Genomic DNA, 27,889 nt, shown 5'->3' on the forward strand with positions numbered 1-27,889 from the left:
ATTCCCATAGATTTTAGATCGATCTATCCCTGTGGGGAGTCTCACTAGATTACTGTCAGCTTATAGCCGGCTTAGGCGTCTGTCCCGCCTACTAAAGGCTGAAAGGGTGTATTAGCTATGGTGCGCGCTCGGCTGACTGAAATTTAGCGTGAACCCCCAGGGAGTTAGGTCGATCTAAATTTAAATCTCTGGATCGATCTAAATCTCTGGGAACGCACCCTAAGAGACAGTTTTCAGTTTCGATATCTTATGGCCGCTACTCCCGTGAAAATGCACCGATTGACCCCAAACTCACGGAGATGAAAGAAGACCTGAAGGGTAATACCTGCCAATAATATTATACTGTAGGTTAGGTCTGTGTAGTTTCTGAATATTAGCGCAAATAATTTTTTTTCGTAAAAAAATCATTTTTTCGAAAATTTTGGCCCCTTTGACCTTGAAATAAAGGTAAAAGGTCACAACCAAGGGCATACTTGAAATCTCCACATATGACTTTCCTTCAGCTGTCTATAGAAACTTTTCCCATAATTCCTTCGGTATGGTAGATAATTAGCATTTAATTTTGCTAATTTGGGACAAGGGTGCATTGCAATGAGCGCCACGCCTAGGCCCCAGCACCGACAAAGCCAAAATTTTACTTGGAGCGAGTTGAGATAACAGGTGACCTAAATCCAAGAGATGGGTACGCAGGCCCTTGTAGTCTAGGAGGAGAGCAGAAACGGTGACTTGGCGGCAGAGCCGGCGGAACATACGGGTCGGGACTAAAACCATGGGTACCGCCAGCGTCTACGTCTTTTTATATTATTGCAAAGGCTTTGGAAAATGGAAGATATTTCCATGTTCAAGTATAGTATGACATTTCTAATATCTGCCTATAGTCTTTGTTTAAGGGTGCTTTCCCAGAGATTTAGATCGATCTAAAGATTAAGTTTTAGATCGACCTAACTCCCTGGGGGTTCACGCTAAATTGCAGTCAGCTGAGCGGGCACCTTAGTTAATTACCCCCTTACGGCTTTTAGTAGGCGGGACAGACGCTTAAGCCGGCCAAGCTGACAGTAATCTAGTGAGACTCCCCACAGGGATAGATCGATCTAAAAATCTATGGAAATGGGGTGTAAGATGCAAGTTCTGAAGTAAAAAAATGTCACACATAAAAAAAATTAAGCTAACATCATTACCATTTCAAATATTCCAATTTAATCTTTTCAATTTACTTTTGACATTATTCAAGTTATTATTGATTTAATGCAGACACTTGCACTATGAACAATTCTCACACATACATGTAGTTACTCTTAGTTCTCTCTCGCTAACGCCAGAACACTGTCAGCCATCATGATCCTCTTCCTCGTCCTGGCAGCATATGACTCACCCTGCGATTAAAAACACTCTGACAGGGGCTTCAAGGGATATATATATAACTCTTTGTGAGAGATCCATATTTCACAAAAAATACACTGTAAACAATTCATAGAAATATAATGAATTCTATTTTAACACTAAACCTACAGTAATCACAATTATTCTGGAATATGTGCTTGTCATTGGACTACAAGATTTTCATATATGGCTATCCTATATAATAATCTCTTAAGAGAATATTACAAATTTTTTTTTAGAAAAAGACAATGTACTAACTTTTACGTTGGAACAGATTCATGAACTATGAAAAGTATTAGAAAATTGTCATTTACCCCAGGAAAATCCATTTTTTGACAAAAATGAATTGTTGTTATCCTTTCAATACATTGCTCAGTTTAAGTCCCTGGTTTAACCATCAGAAACAGCAACATCACTGGTTAAAGAGTACACTTTTTATTGAACTATCAAAAAAGTGTTTATTAGCCACATGATAACATATACAATACTTGTAAATTATTTGCCAGTTGGTAAAGATACTAACTATGAAGTTTTACAAAAGGTATAAAAACATTACATTAACCACAGCTAATTTGCTGAGTTCATATGACAGAACATCACAAAGAGCTATTTGTATATTTCCCCTCTCTAAAACTAATATCAAACAAAGGATAAAATCTAGTAAATAAATCATGGATCACATTAAATAAATCACGGATCACATTGCATAGAGGGAGCCACTAAGCACCCCAAGAGATGACCACATAAAATATTCATGTTTGCACTGCTCAAGGAGGGTCCGGCGTACCCTCTTGCATTGCTGAAGGGAGAACCCTTCTCAAAGACTTTCAACTTTCATTTCTATCTTCCATCCTTATTACTTCTTATTTCCTTCATGAATTCTTATCTTGAATCTTTTCAGAATTTTTCTTATCCTTTATCACATTTCTCGTTCATATTTTAGAATTTTTGTCCATGATTAATGTTTCATTATTTAACCTTCTTTGCCTGTAGAGTCTTCCCTTGTGTTGGTCCTGAAAGAAAAACATTGTTTCCTATCAGTGATATTATCACAACATAGCAAAGTTAAATCTGACACACTATGGAGCTTAGAACCTCAGTGGTGGTGTACTGACAAGATTTTTCCAACAAACTTTGTTAACACATCCGTATAAGTCTATCTTTATATAAAAAGTTGCAGAATGTTGGATGTTGTTTATGTATGATATTGAAGGAATTTTTTATAAGAAATTCTGCTGTAAATGGTTAAATGGTGATATCATTTGAATTCCAGTTAACATTTACGACTCTGAAACATCTGATAACAATTCAAATACTAACTACATGTCTTTCCTACTCTCTCTCTCTCTATCTCAATTATTCTCTCTCACTTTACCTCATCCATTATCTCTCTCTCTCTTTCTATTACACATTCTCAGCTCTTTTCCCCCAAATTCTCAAACCACCACCATCTTGCATGTCACAATGCCACTGTCACACCTAGCACACTCACCCAGCACAATGTCACTGTCACACCTAACACACTCACCCCAGCACATCTGTGTGACTTCATGACCACACAAGTAGAGGATCATCACCAGCACCCAGCACAGCACCATGAAGATGATCCTCATGGGCCAGCTGAGCACCCTGAGGATGGGGTACACCCAGATATCCGCCTTGAATGCAATCCACAATATCCTGGAACAATGAGAGTGACTTAACTGTTAAGTAGTCAAGGGGCACATTCCCAATTAAACTGTCAGTCTACGAAGATCGATCCAACTTCACAGGGACTATCGCTGAATGCAATCAGGTTAATAGATTAACACACCTCCTCTTGTTTCCAATGTTCTCATGTAATCACCACCTTTTTCTGTATTCTACTATATTGACAGTCATCCCATATTTAATACTATACAGAGCCACATATTAAACACATGCAACACTATTTAAAATGTGACATTTCCAACCAAATAGTTTTAAAAAGAGTACAGAAATCTTACCAAAACTGGTACAACGAAGAGAAAAACACGATTCCAGGAATCCCTACTTTCTTGCTGGGATATTCATGGTAGACCACATATGCCTCTATCAGCAGGAATGGTAGTACAGTGGTATGCTGAAGATAAATAGACACAATTCCTGTAAAATACCTCTATCCTTTCAATGGGGAAAATTAATTTAGCAGATACTGTATTTTTCTAATTTGTAAATTCTTCAAATTAAAACATTTGCATTGAGTGGCAGCAAGAAAACTGACAAGCAGGCTTCCTTTTAGTTCTATTCTAATGAAGTGAAAACATCAGAAATACTTTACAGAAATAAAATTTTACTGATTCCAGAACTATGTGTCTGAAAGAAAAACAACTTTTAACCAAAGCACTGTAAAAAAGGCATTACTAAAGTAAAAGTACATGTATAACCATTCTGTTAATATGATTCAATAACAAATGAACAGTATACATAACAAATGTTCAGTAAGAGAGTGCTCAATGTGAAGCCAATGCAGCTGTCTCTGTCAATCTCAAAGACTCACAAGTATCAGTCTCAAAGACTCACAAGTATCAGTCTCAAGGACTCACAAGTGTCAGTCTCAAGGACTCACAAGTGTCAGTCTCAAGGACTCACAAGTGTCAGTCTCAGGGACTCACAAGTGTCAGCCTCAGGGACTCACAAGTGTCAGCCTCAAGGACTCACAAGTGTCAGTCTCAAGGACTCACAAGTGTCAGTCTCAAGGACTCACAAGTGTCAGTCTGAAAGACACACAAGTATCAGTCTCAAGGACTCACAAGTATCAGTCTCAAGGACTCACAAGTATCAGTCTCAAGGACTCACAAGTGTCAGTCTCAAGGACTCACAAGTGTCAGTCTGAAAGACACACAAGTGATAAGAGGGATGTGTGGAATACTCATATCCATGTTATTACAAGAAGGTACTAGTACACTTCATATTTCATGTGGATAAACACTAGTATGAGGAGAAAGATTGCATTCACTTCTCTCACTCCCCCCACCCGTCCCGCCAACTACAAGCTGTAAGGTGGTAATTAACTTTCGTGTCCGCCCGGCTGACAGCTGTTTAGTGTGAACCCCCAGGGAGTTAGGTCGATCTAGTTGGATCGTTCTAATCTCTGGGAATGGGGTCTAGGTAGTTTTTTCCTTGGGAATGTGGGTGGGGGTGGGAGATAATTTAGAGTTTCTTTAATCTATTACACATATAGCTCTCACCATAAGCAGAATGTCACCGTCCTTACCATAACATGGTTCAACCAAGGAGGATACAAACCCTTCATTTCATCAGGTGTAACCAAACGCTCGTCCCAAAATGTCAGCCCCCAGAACAGAAGTACAACACACTGGAAGGAAGGGATAGGAAGGAGAATTAAATGATTTTACCCACCATGACATGGTTTAACCAGGATGGAATGATTTTGTCCAGCTCTGCGGGATACACCAGCTCCCTGTCCACCGCGTATAGAGACCAGAAGGAGGCTACAACAAACTGACGGAAAAAAGGCAAAATATTAACTGAGAAATATTAATATTGACTGAGGTGGAACATTATGTTCAAATATCTAATATTCTAGTTAAGTAAAATAAATAAATAAATAACATAGGACCCGCTCTTTATGAAAATATCATGTTACATAGATCAATCCAACTCCACAGGGACTCTGGCTGAATGCAATCAGATGAACATGCTTCCACTTATTTCCAATGTACTTATATAATCATCAGCTTTTCTGTATTCTATTCAATGCCTAGAGGTGTGTCAATCTGTTCACCTGATTGCATTCATTGAGAATCTCAGCCAGTTGGATGGATCTACATAGAACAATAGTTCTATAGGGAATGCACCCTTATACTAGTAGAGTGGTACAAGTTGTAATGATACATGCAGAGCTAACAGTTACTCAAACACTAAAGTTGCTCTGACTCTACAAATATTAACTCATATCTCTGGAGAAATATTAAATATCTCTGAAGAAATATTAAAATTGGTTGATTAATTTATTCCAAATAAACATTTTTCCTTTGGCATTATTTTTGTCTTCATTATCTCTTCATAAATAATAACTTTATTGTTATTACTTTATCTTTTTTTTTTCAGGTTTTTTTTTTTTTTCAACATACTATATATGTGCATTGATTAATCAACCATTTGTACCAAGAACCTCTATACAAAAGACAAACTGTTGTGTAATACTTACTGCGCCTATAGGAAATGCCAGTATACTGTACATTCTATCTCTAAACTTCTGTAGGGCGGAGTGTTTATCTTTCCCGTCTTCAGGCCCTGCATTGCTGCCACACAGGTCATTTAATAGGGCGATCCCAAAGTAGAACGTGTTGATTAACTGGAAATATACAATGATAAATAATAACATGCTAGTGCAATGATTGCTTTATTTCACATGGACCAATTTCTCTTCAAAATCCCCATCACCTTCAATTGTAGACAAGTTTTATATAAGTATAGCTGTCACAACAAAGCTATTCATGTACCTTCACTTTAAAAACCCTATCATGGTAGTTAATTTCTAATCTAAGTCACGAGTGAGAACATGCTCTGCATTCTTAAGAAACATTAAACTTGATGTATTAATTGTAAGCCTACAATTAATGTCTTGCATGATAATTATGTAAACATACTGGTCTCTCGTAGTACAACAATCTAGTACTAGTATACTGTTTTATTTCCATTGCCACCCACACACACACACACACACACACACACAAGCACGCACACACACACACTGACACACACACATATATACAGTATCAGTATAAAAGTATTATGTTTCTTGTGGTCTATAAGTATTTTAAATATTGTCATATACACAGTACAACAATCATGTACACTGTGTTCTATATGTATTATCATAAACACAGTGCAACAATCGCATACACTGTGCTGTCCTAGACACCTGACGATGCAATAGGAGATAGTAGTAGTGGTGTTCTTTATGTATTGTTATATACACAGCTAGTACAACAGTTGTATACACTGTGTTCTATATGTATTGTTAGTACAACAATCAGAAGTACACTGTGATGCCCTGGACGCCTGACAGTGAAATAGGAGATAGTAGCAATAGTGTTCTTTATGTATTGTCATATACACCATACAACAATACCTGTAAACACTATACTCTATAGCTATTTGTATTATCATACACATAGTTACACAAACATACTTACAAAACACCAGAATGTCAGGTATTTAAACTTCCCACCGTATCCCATATATTCAAACAAGCTATCTCCTCTCTTGTCTTTTACATAGCGAATGTTATATTGCAACGAAAAGGCGTACATCATAAACAGACTGGCGTGGTAGACTGTTGACTTTAAGGATGCCATGCTTGTGTTTCCAGACTACAGCTGAACTCCGACCTTTAAACTGCAAACACTGACCTAGAAATGGTTGACCTAGTTCTGGGACACCTAACAATAGTTCCTCAATCAAGAGATTAAAATACTGACTAGACTGTGTGCAGTGACTGATATCGATCCCGCTCAATTTCTATGCTGTTTGAGGAGACAAGATTGACAGTGTTTATCCTCACTGTACGGTCTTGCTTTTGCAGCCTTCTTTCCCAGATCAAGCTAGTTGTAAGGAAAGGGCTTGGGGGGGGGGGGGGGGCAGGGGGGGGGGGGGAGGAGGGCAGGGGAGGAGGGGGGCAAAGACCAACTGCCAACCAACCAGGGTCAACTTATCAGGGATCACATGCAGTTAGGTTATCATTACAGTCTCCACTAGTAGATGTATTTTACTCCTCCTTGTGTATACAATTAACTTGACGATGTCTGAAACATGGGTTACATATAAATCAGGGTGATTTACTAGCATAATAATTATAATGATGACCAAATTAACCCCTTGGCTAATACAAATAAAGGTTATAATGGGGGCTTGAATAAACTGTTACTACATAATATATATGCAATTGAAAGTTGTGCACCTGATGTCATGTCTTGATCTTATAAATATAAGCACAAATAATAATAAACAAACCAAAAACGAACAAACAAATAAATAAACAATTATATGAATAATCATGAATCTCTATTAAACTACCTCATTCCAGAATGTCAAAAACTTCCAGGGCCCTCCATACGTCTGGTGCACCCCAAAGTTTCGTTTTGCGGGTTGAATAAATGTGATATCTTTATACAACGTAAACATCCACACTGCAAACACTAGGGCGTGGTAAAGCACGGGGAAATAACGCCTCTGCGGGCTTTGTTCAAACTGCATCACTGGTAAAATATACTATACACAGTCTGGATATCTTTGTCATTCAGACCTCAATGGCCGACCTGTGTTGCCTAGCGCAGCAAAAGATAAGTACACGCCCGGCGTTTCAAGAATTACTTCCTTCTTCCACAGGGCTCTCTTTCCTGCTTTCAAACGTGTCTATACTTGGTGTTAACCACCCTCTGCTGTTCTGTGGTATAATTCATAATCACTGTGGGTTATTAAGTAACATAAAACTGTTCACCGAGTTCCCTGAAAAGTGCTGACAGATCTCTGAATTTATATATATCTGTTCTAAGGCAAGCTTTGCTGCTCTGGAATGCAATATATGACGCTAAGTTACTAAATACGTTAGTTCTGGGTAAACCATCAATCTTCCAAGGCTGGAAATCAGTCAGCGAGATAAGCCAATAATAGTGTCTGCCATTCAGCAGCCAATCTGAGCCACGATGATAAAACTTTAAAATCTCCAATTATTGCAGCTGAGGTACTAGACCAACCTCTGGAGCAAGCCGCTCACGATCAGCTATAATGTACTTGTTTGAGAGCTATCTCCCCAGTGATTGGTCTATTGACAGAATTTAAACTCTGGTTAAGGTCAATCTTTATAGAGGGGGTCATAGGTTCCCCTTTGTTGACGGGAGAGGGGGTTATTGTCAACATCATACTCAGGACAACATTTATACTCTAAGGCAGTATACAATTACACCCCATTTCCATAGATTAGATCGACCTACTTTAGATCGACCTAACTCCCTGGGGGTTCACGCTAAATAGCTGTCAGCCGGGCGGACACGAAAGTTAATTACCCCCTTAAAGCTTGTAGTAGGCGGGACGGACATTTAAGTCGGATTATCTGAAAGTAATCTATGGGAATAGAGCCTTACACACACAAGCAGGAGAGTGCAATCAATAGTATACCCTTTACACATTTTTCATTCAATCAGCAATTTTCAATTTTGCATTTGGTCACAATTAACCTGTACCAGCCCCTAAACTTATTGTTATAGTGTTCGATAACTGTCTAAATATTTGTTTGGCCGTGTTCAAACTTTGGGTTTCTGAGATAATCATTGCGAGTAGGAATAATCAATAGCTGTGCTACACATTGCTACATTCATCTTCATAAAAAAAAGATGGTCCAAAAATAAAAATTATTCACAAAATTGGGTGTTATATATCTAGGCATTTCAACATAAATATTTTATTTTTCTCTACAGGTTATTTCAAGCGATTAGAGTATTTTTGCACAAATTCCACCAGCATAATATATCATTATTATTAAACTTATTTTGCTCAGTGATATTTCAGAAAATACAAAAGTTTATGCAACAGTTTTATGGATTTTTTTTTCTTTTTTTCTAATATAAAGTTACAGAATAATCTTCATCACAAGGAGGTTCAAGAAATTTAAGTTTTTAGCTTGTAATTTTTCCTCCCCCTCCCCGACAGGATGTGATCAGGTTGAATAACTCTGAAAGTTTTCTTCATTTCTTGTTTTGGCTCATCTGGCTCACCAGTTTCACTTTCACTTCTACTGAGCAAGGTTACAGTCATGCTAGCTAGTAGCCTATAATTCAAATTTACAACAGTTTGATAGCCTTGCTATGACTATCCTTATATCTGGGGGTTGAAGTAATGATAACGGGTACAAGTGAAGGAGAAAATACCTGCGGATACAATTTGTTAGTGATAATAACTGGCTGCATAAAATAATAGGCTAAAAAACAATCTGAGTAATAAGTTAACACCTGGGATATTTCTGGGGAAAAGAAAAGTAGATGGGCAATAATGCAAGCTGACATCAGGTGCATACAAAATATCATTGACATAAAAAAATAAACAAGGCAGCAAAGCTGTCAAATGTACAGACAAAAAACAGAAATTAAAGATGCAAAATAGGTCATTTTGTCAATTTTGATGCAATAATAAATAATGCTTATAATAGCACTGTCAGTCAACACTGAATTCTAATCATGCACAACAGGTACCATGGTCAATAACAGGAGCGAACCCAGAGATATTTTCTGATAGTATTCCAAAGTATCTATGTTGATCCATCCCCCATTTTTATGGTCTTCCAACAGAAAAAAAAATAGATACCAGTCAATATAAACTTAATAACCTGACCGTCTTCCGGAAGACCCAGAAGATGGTCTCAATCCACCCCTTCAATAAGATTACAGTTTCAGGACCATGAGAGTTCAAATTCACATGATGAAAGTCTCAATTTTTGAAAAATGATGACAGTGCATAAAATAATATTACATAATGTTTAAAGACATAAAAAACAATACAACTGCTTATGTGGAAATACAGACAAGACAGCACGGTTCTGAAATGTTTTTTTTCCCATTTTTAACAATTTTTTAACATAAAACAAAATTAACAGTTTACTGCCATTTTTATATGATCAACTAAGAAAATTGATGAGATGGGAAAAATATCAATAGAACAGTGTTAAATGTCCAATTTCCTCCATTCTGAGATTCTGAACATAGTGAATGATTAAATCTGACAAACTGCAATGATATGAGTTTATTTCCATTTTTGACACATTTTTACACAATACATGATAATAAGTTTACCATCATTTTTACTAAATCAACTAACAATTGTTGTAAAGATGCAGGAAATGTCAAACAAACGCTTTTACGTATCTTATTAGTTTAATAATGAGACTGTTAACATGCCTAAGAAATGAATCCGAGGAAATGTGAAAAACCAGAATACCTTCTAAAATATTGGCACGATTATGCTGGTTTACGAACTCAACATGCATTTTAGCAAAACTGACCACTCCTATGACTTTCATGACAATTGGCCCATCTGTTTTTCTTATATTGTGTTTACAGTGTTGCATATATGCTGAAAAGTGTAAAAAACAGCATAACTACTAAAATAACAAGTTTACCATCATTTTTACATAATCAACTAACAATGTTGTAAAGATGCAGGAAATGTCAAACAAACACTTTTACGAATCTTATTAGTTAAATAATGAGACTGTTAACATGCCTAAGAATTGAATCTGAGGAAATGTGAAAAAACAGCACAACTTATAAAATAATGGCCCGATTATGCTGATTTTCAAACTTGACCTGCGTTTTAGTAAGATTGATTACTCCTGTGAGTTTCATGACAACAGGTCTATCGGTTTTCCTTGAAATGTGTTAAAGGGATAATAACTCTTCGTATGAGATCTATATTTCACAATAAAAACATTGTGAATAACTCATAGAAATATTATATATTCTGTTTTACCACAAAACAGCAGTTATAGCTATTATTCTGATATCTGAGCTTGCCTTTAGACCACGTGACCTCCAATGACGGCTATACTCTGTTAAAATCTCTTAAGAGATTTTAACAAAAAACCAAACTTTTTAGAAAAAAACCAGGGACTAACTTTGAATGTAAAAATGAATTCATTAACCATTGGTAAGTATGGGAAAATTGTTGTTTACTCCAGGAAAATTCATTTTTTGGCCGAAACGAAGAGTTATTATCCTTTTAACAGTGTTGCACATATGCTGAAAAGTGAAAACAAGGCAGCAAAGCTGTCAAATGTACAGACAAAAAGCAGGAAATAACAATGCATAAAATATGCTACTGCCAATGCTGATGCAAAAGTACATTATGGTTAACTGCAAATTTAACATCAAATTTTAATTAAGCTCAACAGGTATTACCGATGTAAGTAAAATGTAAGAATCATAAGGCTTCAGGCTCATGAGAGACAAGTAGATACTTTGAAAATGCCGGAATGAGAAAAATGAAAATTTAAGAAATTGCATTAATGCATAATAAATGATTAATCAAAGCAAAAAAGTATACAAGGCAGCAAAGCTGTCAAATGTACAGACAAAAAACAGGAAATAACTATGCACAAAATAGGCTACTGTCAATTCTGATGCAAAAGTACATTATGTTAAACTGCAAATTCAACATCAAATTTTAATTATGCTCAACAGGTAATACCAATGTAAGTAAAATGTGTAACAAGTTCACACTTTGTATATGTATAACTTCCAGAAAAAGAAGCCAATTAGACTGCTTTTCCAACTCAGGCTGCATTTAAGTCCTGTATTTCTTTTATTGAAAGTAAGGCAATCATAAGTAACATGATTTTCCCATAATGGTCCTCATGGCAGCAGTGCCCAAAATACTTTTTTTCAAATTTTGATGCAATATTACATAATGTTTAACAGCATAATGACCATCAATTTTAATAATAAAATATTAGTATTATGGATATTCAGAAAATGTGACTAGCAAAGGTCTTCAGGCCCATGGAACTTCAAGTCACAACTTGAAAATGCCAAAATGTAAACAAGACAGCACTGTTCTGAAATGTTTTTTTTTTTATTTTTTATAATTTTTAACATAACACAAAATTAACAGTTTACTGCCGTTTTTATATGATCAACTAAGAAAATTGATGAGATGGGGAAAATATCAATAGAGCAGTGTTAAATGTCCAATTTCTTCCATTCTGAGATTCTGAACATAGTGAATGATTGAATCTGACAAACTGCAATGATATGAGTTTATTTCCATTTTTGAAACTTTATTACACAATACATGATAACAAGTTTACCATCATTTTTACATAATCAACTAATAATGTTGTAAAGATGCAGGAAATGCCAAACAAACACTTTTACGTATCTTATTAATTAAATAATGAAACTGTTAACATGCCTAAGAATTGAATCTGAGGAAATGTGAAAAAACGGCATTTTTTTAAAATAATGGCCCGATTATGCTGTTTTTTTTAACTCAACCTGCGTTTTAGCAGGAATGACCACTCCTGTGAGTTTAATGACAATTGGCCTGTTTTTCTTATATTGTGTTTACAGTTTTGCATATACGCTGAAAAATGAAAAAACAGCATAACTACTAAAATAGTGGCCCGATCATGCTGATTTTCGAACTTGATCTGCATTTTATGAATATTCATCAGCTCTGTAAATATACAGTCAAAAAGTAAAATTGCCTTCCACTTATCGTGTTTACAATGAAAGTGCACGGCACCAGCGACAGTGACGACGGCGACGACAGACGCAGGTGATGGCAATATGTACAGACACATCTGTACATATTTACTGTACTGTTTGAGAACAGTAAGTGACATGGTTTTTCTTAAATGCTCATCATGGGAGCAGTGCCCAAAATAGATTTTTTTCAAATTTTGATGCAATATTACATAATGTTTAACAGCATAATGACCATCAATTTCTAATAATAAAATATTAGTATCATGGATATTCAGAAAATGTGACTAGCAAAGGTCTTCAGGCCCATGGAACTTCAAAGTCACAACTTGAAAATGCCAAAATGTAAACAAGACAGCACTGTTCTGAAATGTTTTTTTTTTTTTCCATTTTTAACAATTTTTTAAACATAAAACAAAATTAACAGGTTACTGCCATTTTTATACGATCAACTAAGAAAATTGATGAGATGGGAAAAATATCAATACAACAGTGTTAAATGTCCAATTTCCTCCATTCTGAGATTCTGAACATAGTGAATGATTAAATCTGACAAACTGCAATGATATGAGTTTGTTTCCATTTTTGAAACTTTATTACACAATACAAGATAACAAGTTTACCATCATTTTTACATAATCAACTAATAATGTTGTAAAGATGCAGGAAATGTCAACCAAACACTTTTACATGTCTTATTAGTTAAATAATAAGACTGTTAACATGCCTAAGAATTGAATCTGAGGAAATGTGAAACAAGACAGCACTGTTCTGACATGGGTTTATTTCCATTTTTAACACTTTTTTAAACATAAAACAAAATAAACAGTTTACTGCCATTTTTATAGCATCAACTAAGATAATTGATGAGATGGGAAAATATCAATAGAATAGTGTTAAATGTCCAATTTCCTCCATTCTGATATTCTGAACATAGTGAATGATTGAATCTGACAAACTGCAATGATATGAGTTTATTTCCATTTTTGACACTTTATTACACAATACACGATAACAAGTTTACCATCATTTTTACATAATCTACTAACAATGTTGTAAAGATGCAGGAAATGTCAAACAAACACTTTAATGTATCTTATTAGTAAAATAATAAGACTGTTAACATGCCTAAGAATTGAATCTGAGGAAATGTGAAAAAACAGCATAACTTCTAAAATAATGGCCCGATTATGCTGATTTTCGAACTCAACCTGCGTTTTAGTAAGATTGACCACTCCTGTGAGTTTAATGACAATTGGCCCATCTGTTTTTCTTAAATTGTGTTTACAGTGTTGCACATATGCTGAAAAAAGGAAAAAACAGCATAACTACTAAAATAGTGGCCCGATCATGCCCATTTTCGGACTTGACCTGCGTTTTAAAAAGATTGATTACTTCTCTGAGTTTCATGACAACAGGCCTAACGGTTTTCCTTAAAATGTGTTTACAGGGTTGCATATATGCTGAAAAGTGAAAAAACAGCATAACTTCTACAATAATGGCCCGATCATGCTGATTTTCGAACTTGACCTGCGTTTTATGAATATTCATCAGCTCTGTAAATATAAAACCAAAAAATAAAACTGTGTTCCACTTATCGTGTTTACAGTGAAAGTGCACGGCGACGGCATCGCCATCGGCATCGGCATCGGCATCGGCATCGGCGACGACGGCGACGACAGACGCAGGTGATGGCAATATGTACAGACACATCTGTGTCTGTACATAAAAACAGCATAACTACTAAAATAGTGGCCCGATCATGCCGATTTTCGAACTTGACCTGCGTTTTAGTAAGTTTGATTACCCCTATGAGTTTCATGACAACAGGCCTACCGGTTTTTATTGAAATGTGTTAACGATGTTGCATATATGCTGAAAAGTGAAAAAATAGCATAACTTCTACAATAATGGCCCGATCATGCTTATTTTCGAACTTAACCTGCATTTTATGGATACTCATCAGCTCTGTAAATATAAAGCCAAAAAGTAAAACTGTCTTCCACTTACGGTGTTAACGCTGAAAGTGCACAGCGACGGTGACGGCAACATGATCGACTAATTACAAAATAAACTAATTATGTTGTAAAGATGCAGGAAATGTCAACCAAACACTTTTACTTGTCTTATTAGTTAAATAATGAGACTGTTAACATGCCTAAGAATTGAATCTGAGGAAATGTGAAACAGGACAGCACTGTTCTGACATGGGTTTATTTCCATTTTTAACAAATTTTTAACATATAACAAAATTAACAATTTACTGCCATTTATATATGATCAACTAAGAAAATTGATGAGATGGGAAAAATATTAATAGAATAGTGTTAAATGTCCAATTTCTTCCATTCTGAGTTTCTAAACATACTGAATAATTGAATCTGACAAACTGCAATGATATGAGTTTATTTCCATTTTTGACACTTTATTACACAATACACCATAACAAGTTTACCATCATTTTTACGAAATCAACTAACAATGTTGTAAAGATGCAGAAAATGTCAACAAACACTTTTACATTTCTTATTAATTAAATAATGAAACTGTTACCATGCCTAAGAACTGAATCTAAGGAAATGTGAAAAAACAGCATAACTTCTAAAACAAGGCAGCAAAGCTGTCAAATGTACAGACAAAAAACAGAAAATAAAGATGCAAAAAAGGTCATTTTGTCAATTTTGATGCAATAATAAATAATGCTTATAATAGCACTGTCAGTCAACACTGAATTTTAATCTTGTACAACGGGTAACATGGTCAATAACAGGAGCAGACCCAGAGATATTTTCTGACAGTATTCCAAAGTATCTATGTTGATCCATCCTCCATTTTGATGGTCTTCCAACAGAAAGAAATAGATACCAGTCAATATAAACTTAATAACCTGACTGTCTTCCGGAAGACCCAGAAGATGGTCTCAATCCACCCCTTCAATAAGATTACAGTTTCAGGACCATGAGAGTTCAAATTCACATTATGAAAGTCTCAATATTTGAAAAATGATGACAGTGCATAAAATAATATTACATAATGTTTATAGACATAAAAAACAATACAACTGCTTATGTAGAAATACAGAAAATGTGCAGAGCCCCAGGCAGATGAGAGTTAAAAGTCACAAATGCAAGTGTTTGAGAAAAAATTATAAAGGAAAACAACAAAACTAGAAAAGCACTTTGAGAGTGCAGACCTCTGCCAAGGCAGCAATTGTTGATTATTATTGATAATTGATTGATTATTGATCCAGACCACCACCAAAAATTAATCATTGTCCTCTTTGGCCCACTTCCGACAGTTCCTGAAAATTTCTGCAAAATTGGTCCATAACTTTTTGTGTTATGTGGATGACAGACAAACAGGGGTGAAAATATAACCCCCTTGGCAGAGCTTGAGGTAAATATAATTCCAATGAAGATGCTATTCAAACTTTTAATCTTCCAGTTTGATATATATATATATATATATATATATATATATATATAACTTATTTGCAATATTAAACAAAATTTACCTGCATAATTATCACTGCTTCCTTATTATTAATCTAGCAGAGAGCTTTACCTTTGGGAGTTTACAGGGAAATATCAACAAGTGTGCTTTACGTAATCTCATTTAATGGCCTATTAAAGCAAATGACTTTATAACTCTGAAATTAATCTAGTGATACCCAAGGGTAATTTACAGGCTGACCCACTCAAAGGTCTTCAGGCCCATAAGTCACACCTTAAGAAAAGCACAAAACCATAATGCCCAAAATAGGAGACTACCAATCCTGAAGCAATAATACATTATGTTTAACTGCACAGTCAACATCAACTTATGCACAACAGGTAACACAGACGAAAGTAAAAGCATAATGCTCCAGGCCAATCAGAGTTCAAGTTTATACTTAGAAAGTGCCAGAATGAGAAAAATGAAAATTTCACAAAAAATGCATAAATACAATAACCATGATAATCCAATAGAGCTGGTTTTCTCATGAGCTGAAGGCCAATCCTAAAAATCGTACTTGTAAGTTTAAAATTATAATAAGTAGCACAGTTTTCTTTTCATAATGTTTGCAGTAGCAGTGCAAAAAGATTGTTGTCAATTTTGATGTAACATTACATAATAAATTAGAGAATAATTATCACCAATTTTTGTTTATTGACTATAAATAGGATGGACATGTAGAAAATATGATTACCATTTGGCTTCATGTCCATGGGAGCTCCGAGTCCCACAATGAATATGCCAAAAAGATAATGAATATTACACTAAAATGTATAACTTCCAGAAAAAGAAGCCAATTAGACTGCTTTTCTAACTCAGGCTGCATTTTAGTCCTGTGTTTCTTTTTTGAAAGTTTGACAGTCATAAGTAACACGGTTTTCCCATAATGGTCATCAAGGCAGCAGCACCAAAAATTGTGTTTTCTTCTATTTTGATGCAACATTACATAATGCTTAACAGCATACTGACCATTGATTTTTAATAATAAAATATAAGTGTCATGGATTTTCACAAAATGTGACTAGCATGGGTCTTCAAGCCCGTGGAGGTTCTAAGTCACACCTTGGAAATGCCAATATGTGAAAAATTAAATTTTCACAAAAAACTGTTTAATTGCCAGAAAAATTTACCAAACAGACTGCATTGCCTACTGAAGCTGTATTTTAGTCCCATGTTTCTTTCCTGTAATTTTGAGAACAGTAAGTGACATGATTTTCCTTAAATGGTCATCATGGGAGCACTGCCCAAAATAGGGGTTTCTTCAAATTTTGATGCAATATTACATAATGTTTTACAGCATAATGACCATCAATTTTTAATTATAAAATATTAGTATCATGGTTATTCAGAAAATGTAACTAGCAAAAGTCTTCAGGCCCATGGAACTTCAAAGTCACATATTGAAAATGCCAAAATGTAAACAAGACAGCACTGTTCTGAAATGGGTTTATTTCCATTTTTAACACTTTTTTAACATAAAACAAAATAAACAGTTTACTGCCATTTTTATATGACCAATGAAGAAAATTGATGAGATGGGAAAAGTATCATTAGAACAGTGTTAAATGTCCAACTTCCTCCATTCTGAGATTCTGAACATAGTGGATGAATGCATCTGACAAACTGCAATGATATGAGTTTATTTCCATTTTTGACACTTTATTACACAATACATGATAACAAGTTTACCATCATTTTTACAAAATCAACTAACAATGTTGTAAAGATGCAGGAAATGTCAAACAAACACTTTTACGTATCTTATTAGTTCAATAATGAGACTGTTAACATGCCTAAGAATTGAATGTGAGGAAATGTGAAAAAACAGCATAACTTCTAAAATAATGGACTGATTATGCTGATTTTCAAACTCAACCTGCGTTTTAGTAAGATTGGCCCCTCCTGTGAGTATAATGACAATTGGCCTATCTGTTTTTCTTATATTGTGTTATCAGTGTTGCATATATACTGAAAAAAGTGAAAAAACAGCATAAATTCCCTATATGTGACCCGATCGTGCTGATTTTCGAACTTGACCTGCGTATTATGAATATTTATCAGTTCTGTAAGTTTCAAGCCAAAAGGTAAAATGGTTTTCCACTTATGGTGTTATCGGTGCTGCATATATGCTGAAAAAATAGAAAAAATAGCCTAAATTCACTAAAAATGACCCAATCACGCTGATTTTCGAACTTGACCTGCGTATTAAGTATATTCATCAGTTCTGTAAGTTTTAAGCCAAAAAGTAAAATGGTTTTCCACTTATCGTGTTATCGGTGCTGCATATATGCTGAAAAAAGTGAAAAAACAGCATAAATTCCCTATAAGTGACCCGATCATGCTGATTTTCGAACTTGACCTGCGTATTATGAATATTCATCAGTTCTGAAAGTTTCAAGTCAAAAGGTAAAATGGTTTTCCACTTATCGTGTTATCGGTGCTGCATATATGCTGAAAAAAGTGAAAAAACAGGATAAATTCCCTAAAAGTGACCCGATCATGCTGATTTTCGAACTTGACCTGCGTATTATGAATATTCATCAGTTCTGCAAGTTTCAAGTCAAAAGGTAAAATGGTTTTCCACTTATCGTGTTATCGGTAAAAGTGCACGGCGACGGCGACGACGGCGACGACAGCGACGACGGCGACGACAGACGCAGATGATGGCTATATGTACAGACACATCTGTGTCTGTACATAATAATGGCCCAATTATGCTAATTTTCAAACTCAACCTGCATTTTAGTAAGATTGACCACTCCTGTGAGTTTAAATGACAATTGGCCTATCTGTTTTTCTTATATTGTGTTAACAGTGTTGCATATATGCTAAAAAGTGAAACAAGGCAGCAAAGCTGTCAAATGTACAGACAAAAAACAGAAAATAAAGATGCAAAAAGGTCATTTTGTCAATTTTGATGCAATAATAAATAATGCTTATAATAGCACTATCAGTCAACACTGAATTTTATAATCATGCACAACAGGTAAAATGGTCAATAACATGAGCGGACCCAGAGATATTCTCTGACAGTATTCCAAAGTATCTATTTTGATCCATCCTCCATTTTGATGGTCTTCCAACAGAAGAAAAAATAGATACCAGGCAATATAAACTTAATAACCTGACTGTCTTCCGGAAGTCCCAGAAGATGGTCTCAATCTACCCTTTCAATAAGATTACAGTTTCAGGACCATGAGAGTTCAAATTCACATGATGTAAGTCTCAATATTTGAAAAATGATGACAGTGCATAAAATAATATTACATAAGTAACATAATGTTTAAAGACATAAAAAACAATACAACTGCTTATGTGGAAATACAGAAATGTCAGAGTCTCAGGCGGATGAGAGTTAAAAGTCATAAATGCAAGTGTTTGAGAATAAAAGTCATATATATATATATATATATATATATATATATATATATATATATAAAACTTATTTGCAATATTAAACAAATTTACCTGCATAATTATCACTGCTTCCTTATTATTAATCTAGCAGAGAGCTTAACCTATGGGAGTTTACAGGGAAATATCAACAAGTGTGCTTTATGTAATCTCAAATCACAAGTGTGCTTTATGTAGCCTATCAATTAGGCAAATTACTTTATAACTGAAATTAGCGAAGTGATACCCAAGGGAAATTTATAGACTGACCCTCTCAAAGGTCTTTCAGGCCCATAAGTCACAACTTAAGAAGAGCACAAAACAATAATGCACAAAATAGGAGACTACCAATTCTGATGCAATAATACATTATGTTTAACTGCACAGTCAACATCAAATTTTAATTTTGCACAACAGGTAACACCGACGAAAGTAAAAGCATAAGGCTTCAGGCCCATCAGAGTTCAAGTTTATACTTAGAAAGTGCCAGAATGAGAAAAATGAAATTTCACACAAAATTGAATTAAATTCAATAATAAATGATAACCCAATTGACCTGGCTTTCTAATTTGAACTGCATGCCAATGTTTGCAGTAGCAGTGCAAAAAGATTATTGTCAATTTTGATGTAACATTACATAATAAATTATAGAATAATTATCACCAATTTTTGATTATTGACTATAAATAGCATGATCGTAAAAAATTTGATTACCATCCGGCTTCATGTCCATGGGAGCTCCGAGTCCCACAATGAATATGCCAAAAAGATAATGAATATTTCACTAAAATGTATAACTTCCAGAAAAAGAAGCCCATTAGACTGCTTTTCCAACTTGGGCTGCATTTTAGTCCTGTGTTTCTTTTTTGAAAGTTTGACAATCATAAGTAACACGGTTTTCCCATCATGGTCATCATGGCAGATGTGGATGATTGAATTTTTACATAATCAACTAACAATGTTGTAAAGATGCAGGAAATATCAAACAAACACTTTTACGTATCTTATTAGTTCAATAATGATACTGTTAACATGCCTAAGAATTGAATCTGAGGAAATTTGAAAAAACAGTACAACTTCTAAAATAATGGCCCGATAACGCTGATTTTCGAACTCAACCTGCATTTTTGTAAGATTGACCACTCCTGTGAGTATAATGACAATTGGCTAAGCTGTTTTTCTTATATTGTGTTATTAATGTTGCATATATGTTGAAAAAAGTGAAAAAACAGCATAAAAAAATTAAAAGAAAATGTAAAATAAAACATAACAAAAAATACCAATAAAGCTGCTATTCAAACTTTTAATCTAGCTGTACAATTACTAACATGATATGAATAACCCTATTGAGTTTGAGAATAATAAGGCACTGTTATTCATCTTTATCATTAATGTAAGCGTTACACAAAATTTTTTTTGTAAACTTATTTTCCATATTAAATAACATTTACCTGCATAATAATCATTGATTCCTAATTATGTGACACAGTTAAGAAAGCTAAACCGATGGGACTTTACAATGAAATCTCAATGTGTGTTTATGTAATCTCATTTAATGCCCACTTGAAAATTAATTAAGCAAATTATTTTATAACCCTGAAATAACTTGAAAATCAATTAAGCAAATTATTTTATAACCCTGAATTAACTGCCTACTATCCATATACATTTATTGCACCAAATAGCACTGTACTGCATTGCTTTCAAAACAGAAAACAATTACGATGGTTTTCCAACACAAGCTGCACTTCAGTCTTTTCAGTAAGGTTGATTATCATAAGTAACATGGTTTTCCCTTAATCGCTATCCTGGCAGCAGTGTCCAAAATAGGGTTTTCTTTAACTTTCATGCAATATAACATAATACTTAACAGCATAATGACCATCAATTTTTTATAAAAAAATAAAAGTATCATGGATATTCAGAAAATGTGATATGGAAAGGTCTCCAAGGACATGGAAGTTAGGGTCACACTTTCAAAATGCCAAAATGTTAACAAGAGATAACTGTACTGAAATGATTTTCTTTCCATTTTCAACACCTTTTTTTACATAAAACCATCATCAATTAACTGTCATTTTTAAATGATCAACTAGGAAAATTGTTGACATAGGAAAAATATCAATAGAACAATTTATAATGTCCAATTAGCTCCATTTGGAGATTCTGAACATAGTGAATGATTGAATCTGACGAACTGCAATGATGAGTTCCTTTCCATTTTTGATACTTTATTACACAATGCAGGATAATAGGTTTACCGTCATTTTTATATAATCAACTAACAATATTGTTAAGAAGCAGAAAATGTTAAAACAACACTTTAACATATCCAATTAGTACCGTTATGAGACTGTTAACATGTTAAGAATTAAATCTGAAGAAAAACCACTTATATACAAAAAGGCTAATAACTTCATCAAAACTTAACTGATCAAGCTTATTTTCAAACTTGATCTGTATACTGGTCAGATTGATCACTCCTGTGAGTTGCAAGACAAAAGGCTGATTGGTTTTCCTTAAAATGCGTTATCAGTGTTGCATGTATGCTGAATAAAGGGAAAAAACAGCATTACTTTTGTAAAAATAGTCCAATCATGCCAATTTTCAAACTTGACCTGCGTATTATAAATATTCACCAGTTCTGTAAATTTCAATCCAAGGAAAGGAAAAACATTTTTACACTTATCATGATATCGGTGTTATAAAAGTGCTGAAAAAATTGAAAAAAAAAAAAAAAAAAAAAAAGGATAACTTCCATAAAAATTGCCCGATCTTGCTGATTTTCAAAATTGACCTGCGTATTATGAATATTCATTAGTTCTGTAAGTTTCAAGCCAAATGAAAAAACAGTTTTCCACTTATTGTGTTATCAGTGCTGCATATATGCTGAAAAAAGTGAAAAAACAGCATAAATTCCCTAACAACAATCGAATCATGCTGATTTTTGAACTTGACTTGCGTATTATGAATATTTATCAGTTTTGTAAGTTTCAAGTCAAAAGGTAGAATGGTTTTCCACTTATCGTGTTATCGGTGCTGCAAATATGCTGAAAAAAAGTGAAAAAACAGCATAAATTCCCTAAAAGTGACCCGATCATGCTGATTTTCGAACTTGACCTGCGTATTATGAATATTCATCAGTTCTGCAAGTTTCAAGTCAAAAGGTAAAATGGTTTTCCACTTATCGTGTTATCAGTGCTGCATATATGCTGAAAAAAGTGAAACAAGACAGCACTGTTCTGAAATGGGTTTATTTCCATTTTTAACACTTTTTTAACATAAAACAAAATAAACATTTTACTGCCATTTTTATATGTCCAACTAAGAAAATTGATGAGATGGGAAAAGTATCAATAGAACAGTGTTAAATGTCCAATTTCCTCCATTCTGAGATTCTGAACATAGTGGATGATTGAATCTGACAAACTGCAATGATATGAGTTTATTTCCATTTTTGACACTTTATTACACAATACATGATAACAAGTTTACCATGTTTTTTTACATAATCAACTTACAATGTTGTAAAGATGCAGGAAATATCAAACAAACACTTTTAGGCATCTTATTAGTTAAATAATGAGACTGTTAACATGCCTAATAATTGAATCTGAGGAAATGTGAAAAAACAGTATAACTTCTTAAGTAATGGCCCGATTATGCTTATTTTCGAACTCAACCTGCGTTTTAGTAAGATTGACCACTCCTGTGAGTATAATGACAATTGGCCAATCCATTTTTCTTATATTGTGTTATCAGTGTTGCATTTATATTGAAAATAGTGAAAAAACAGCATAAATTCCCTAAAAGTGACCCGATCATGCTGATTTTCGAACTTGACCTGCGTATTATGAATATTCATCAGTTCTGTAAGTTTCAAGCCAAAAGGTAAAATGGTTTTCCACTTATCGTGTTATCGGTGCTGCATATATGCTGAAAAAAGTGAAAAAACAGCATAAATTCCCTAAAAGTGACCCGATCATGCTGATTTTCGAACTTGACCTGCGTATTATGAATATTCATCAGTTCTGTAAGTTTCAAGTCAAAAGGTAAAATGGTTTTCCACTTATCGTGTTATCGGTGCTGCATATATGCTGAAAAAAGTGAAAAAACAGCATAAATTCCCTAAAAGTGACCCGATCATGCTGATTTTCGAACTTGACCTGCGTATTATGAATATTCATCAGTTCTGCAAGTTTCAAGTCAAAAGGTAAAATGGTCTTCCACTTATCGTGTTATCGGTAAAAGTGCACGGCGACGGCGACGACGGCGACGACGGCGACGACAGACGCAGATGATGGCTATATGTACAGACACATCTGTGTCTGTACATAAAAACAGCATAACTACTAAAATAGTGGCCCGATCGTGCCGATTTTCGAACTTGACCTGCGTTTTAGTAAGATTGATTGCTCCTGGGAGTTTCATGACAACAGGCCTATCGGTTTTCCTTGAAATGTGTTAACAGTGTTGTATATATGCTGAAAAGTGAAAAAACAGCATAACTTCTACAATAATGGCTCGATCATGCTGATTTTCGAACTTGACCTGCGTTTTATGAATATTCATCAGCTCTATAAATATAAAGCCAAAAAGTAAAACGGTCTTCCACTTATCGTGTTAACGCTGAAAGTGCACGGCGACGGCATCGGCGACGGCATCGGCATCGGCGACGACGGCGACGACAGACGCAGGTGATGGCAATATGTACAGACACATCTGTGTCTGTACATAATAAAAATAAACAGATGGAGTCTATGACTGGGCTCCCATACCTAGATCGCTCTAACAGGATCGTTCCATCTCCTAGGGGTTTATCACTAAATTGCTTTCAGCTTAAATGGCTTACAGCTTCAGTAGATGTGACAGACATCTGAGCCACTTAAGTTGATTGCAATTTACCAAGAATCCCCTCTGAGATAGATGGATCCACAGTTAGCATGATAGGGTCTGGAAATAGTCCCTATCACGCAAATTACCCTGACATAAAAATGAACAAAAACACCCTTATATTTATATACTAGTATATGTCTCAATCCACCACATACAGTACAAAATATCACTTATAAAAATAAACAAAAACATTCTTATATTTATATATACATGTATATATACCTCTGTCCACCATGTTAGATACTTCCACGGCCCTCCGTAGCTATTCCAGCTATAATTATTACGAGGCCTGCATATAAAGTAGTCGTAATAGACAGAGAACGCTTGAATCACCAGCACTGTTAGATGTACCGCAAGTGGAACAGCCTTGGATGCCATTTCACCACATACAACACATATATAACTTATACCAGTATAGTAGTTGTGCTGGCAACAATATGTCTTCCTTTATCTCTTTTCTGATCAGTAATTTGCCTAAATTCCAGTCTCTCTTCACTGTGCTAAACAAGTTCTCTCTTCACTGTGCTAAACAAGTTCACACGTCTGAGTTATTTGTACACCATCTTCACAAAGTCAACAACAGGATACAGACATACACTAATGGGTTGATGACTTCTCCTTTAAGTATTTGATGTATACGTGTAATTTCTGTGACTCGATCTTTTCGTGCAGTAATGGAGAGACACCATGTGATGTCAGCACGTTTCTTTTTCATTCAAATCACTTTCCTTATATAGTCTACTTCCAAGCTGTAAAACAATCTGATAGTTTCTCACTGTCTGTGGACTCTTTTTCACTACTTTTCAACTGCTAAGAACTTCCCGCATGAAAATATGTCATATCCTGACCAAACCTCATCAATGGTTTCAAGTGCCCATCACATCAAGCATGAAATTATGTAATACCAAACTGCTTTATTTTTCCAATGGTTGTGCAACATCAACAGTCTTCAATGCCTGCCACAGTAACAGTCAACTGTATCAGTAATTTCCACAGCAGTGCACAACAGGTGACTTTTAACAAGTCTATGCAACAAAGTTGACAAATTTCTCCAGTTGATGTGTTGTGCAGACACCCCGCCTATATTACAGTTCTAGTCAAGACTGTCTTCATGTACATGTACTCGTAGTTGATACTGTAATTCTCAGATCATCCTCTCTCTTATTATCAGTTATCACGGAATGCAACAATCAAAGTTCCTTCAAAATCTCAGAAATTCCTAATCTCCCTGTCTCACTGCTCCTGAGATATATACTGCATATACATATATCTAAGCTACCTGGACAAGCTATCGTCCACCTCAAGTCACTGTATTGTAACACTTGACTGCCCTGCCTGCATGTCTACATATATTACTGTCCAACCACAATATATACATATCACCACCTCATCTGTATTATTTATACCTGTGGAGGTAGTGAGCAAGTGGTGCCACTTGTTTGTATTAGGAAGTAACTGACCTAGATCAATAAACCTTAATTATCCTATATATAAAATACCTCTCTGGGTCCTGGAGACAGTCAATACACCCCAAAACACAAAACCACGTGGGAGAACATTAAAGCCTCCTCTCTCCCCCCCCCCCCCCCCCTTCACACAGCTCAGTGCAAAACAATTATATACGTATTTGTGATTTCAATGTTAACCCTTCACCATGTGGATCAAGGTCTTCACCCAACACCCTGTGGATCAAGGTGTTCAGTCCCTGCACCCTGTGTATCAAGGTGTTCAGCCCGCACCCTGTGTATCAAGGTGTTCACCCTGCACCCTGTGGGTCAAGGTGTTCAGCCTGCACCCTGTGGGTCAAGGTGTTCAGCCTGCACCCTGTGGATCAAGGTGTTCAGTACCTGCACCCTGTGGGTCAAGGTTTTCAGTCCCTGTATTACTAGTACTCACCAGGCCCCAGACTGTCAGATAGCGCAGCTTGTGCCAGGGGTTGTAGTCCTCCCAGCTGCCAAAATACACGTAGAGGAAGTCATAGATAGTTCCCCAGAGCTGAATCAAGAACAGGGTTAAATGAACTAAAAACGATGTAGCTGACATCTTCTTCAGCTCCTCCTACAATCCTGGTGTGATATTTGAAGTCAAGCTGCCTGCAATTGATTCTTGCTATTTTATCAACTGCAATACTATGTTATATTGATTAAAGTATTGCCTAGTCAATTATGATGTACTTGAACTAGTAACTGTATGGATATCATATATGCATCATTTCACATACAGTGTGAGTCCCTTTCCACCAGATATGTCAGTATAACCTTGCCCTTTAGCCCTCAGAGCTTCAGTATACAGTCAGTCTGCCACCAAGACTCACTCTGATTGTCACCACCTAGCTTGCCTCCTTACTGACCAAAGTCCACTATCAGCACCTATATAATCATGTGTTCAATCTTATCAATGGCTCTGCCCACACCTGCTGGCACTGTGTGTACACATATACTAGCTGGCTTTGTGTGTGTGTACATAGGCCTATATATAGTAACACATATATACTAGCTGTTGTATTGTCCACATGCAGTAAGCTGAGCTAATCCCCTCCTTCCTACTCATGGCCAATATCCAATCAACCTTGATATACTGGCTGCTTACACAGTGTAGCTGTTAACTTTATGCATAGAACCATGTACTTGTGTCTCCATTCAACTGATTGGTTGGCTGACTCAGTTTGGATTGGATTGAATTGGCTAGAGGCAGTATTTATTATCAAAGAGAAATTTATTGTCTGCTTTCCTTAATCGGAACACACAAGCCATATGTATAGCTGTATAGGGGGCTATAGTAAATTTATACTAAAAACAAGTATTAAATACCGAGTATGTAAAAATAAATTAATTAAATCAGCAATATTATTAACATGAATTCATGAATTCCTATTAAATAAAATAGAATTTATCTAGTGCAAATATATGAAATTGAATAAAAATAAATAATGCATAAAAGTAGAAAGGAAAAAAAATATATTCATATTGGATAAGGCATGCATGCAAGAAGAAATGAAATAAAACTCAGTGCATGCTGTATGTATGTTTTGTTGCACAGTAATTTATGCATTTTTGTGACATATATGAATTTACATGTGCACAGTATAAAATATTATAAAAATGAAATATATAAAGGGAGAGCATATGGTGTGAATATTTCTGTATTAATAAATGAAACAAAAGTTGCAGTAGCAAATTTTGAAAAGAAGAGCATGTGTTGCCTTTATTTTTTATATAAATAAACAATTCTCATGCAAACAGTGCTGGACCATGCATATAAATATACTTACCATCCCCCAGTGGGTAAGAAACGCTAATTTTGGCAGTGAGGACACTTTGATGTACATGACGTCGTACACTAACGCGTACAACTGAACTAAAAACAGCATTAAATGAATTAAGGCTACAATGACTGTCGACATCTTTAATTTGCAACCCCAGACACCTAATGCAACTGTTTGAGAAACCCTGGCGGTCACGTGAATGGGATCACCTCCATGTAAA

At 35.2% G+C, this 27,889-nt stretch overlaps 1 protein-coding gene across 7 annotated transcripts; it reads right to left on the reverse strand.

The window, feature by feature from the left end:
- Window positions 1-1,174: 1,174 nt before the first annotated feature.
- On the reverse strand, window positions 1,175-27,886 carry LOC106154128 (androgen-induced gene 1 protein-like). Of its 7 annotated transcripts, none has more exons than XM_087018884.1 (6): window positions 27,676-27,886; window positions 5,573-5,719; window positions 4,762-4,863; window positions 3,366-3,481; window positions 2,909-3,060; window positions 1,175-2,393 (listed from the first exon to the last, which is right to left on the reverse strand). In XM_087018884.1, exons 1-6 carry the CDS (start codon window positions 27,805-27,807, stop codon window positions 2,350-2,352), a joined length of 693 nt encoding a protein of 230 aa, XP_086875010.1. In that variant the 5' UTR covers window positions 27,808-27,886; the 3' UTR covers window positions 1,175-2,349. The 7 variants fall into 7 exon arrangements, with proteins under 7 accessions (XP_086875010.1, XP_086875009.1, XP_086875008.1 ...); XM_087018883.1 differs by lacking the exons at window positions 4,762-4,863; window positions 27,676-27,886 and adding exons at window positions 4,616-4,717; window positions 26,301-26,619; XM_087018882.1 differs by lacking the exon at window positions 27,676-27,886 and adding an exon at window positions 26,301-26,613.
- Window positions 27,887-27,889: the final 3 nt, after the last annotated feature.

This window comes from Lingula anatina, chromosome 8 (genome assembly GCF_051362555.1).
Source record: "Lingula anatina isolate TDL-2025a chromosome 8, LinAna3.0, whole genome shotgun sequence".
Taxonomy (NCBI): domain Eukaryota; kingdom Metazoa; phylum Brachiopoda; class Lingulata; order Lingulida; family Lingulidae; genus Lingula; species Lingula anatina.

Excerpts from the sequence above, each read along its gene's own strand:
- LOC106154128 (XM_087018879.1), bottom strand. The coding sequence starts at position 7,623 with ATGCAGTTTGAACAAAGCCCGCAGAGGCGTTATTTCCCCGTGCTTTAC. Across the intron at positions 4,718-5,572 it reads TGGCATTTCCTATAGGCGCA|TGTGTTGTACTTCTGTTCTG; the intron begins GTAAGTATTACA and ends CCTTCCTTCCAG. Across the intron at positions 3,061-3,365 it reads TCTTCGTTGTACCAGTTTTG|GATATTGTGGATTGCATTCA; the intron begins GTAAGATTTCTG and ends TCATTGTTCCAG.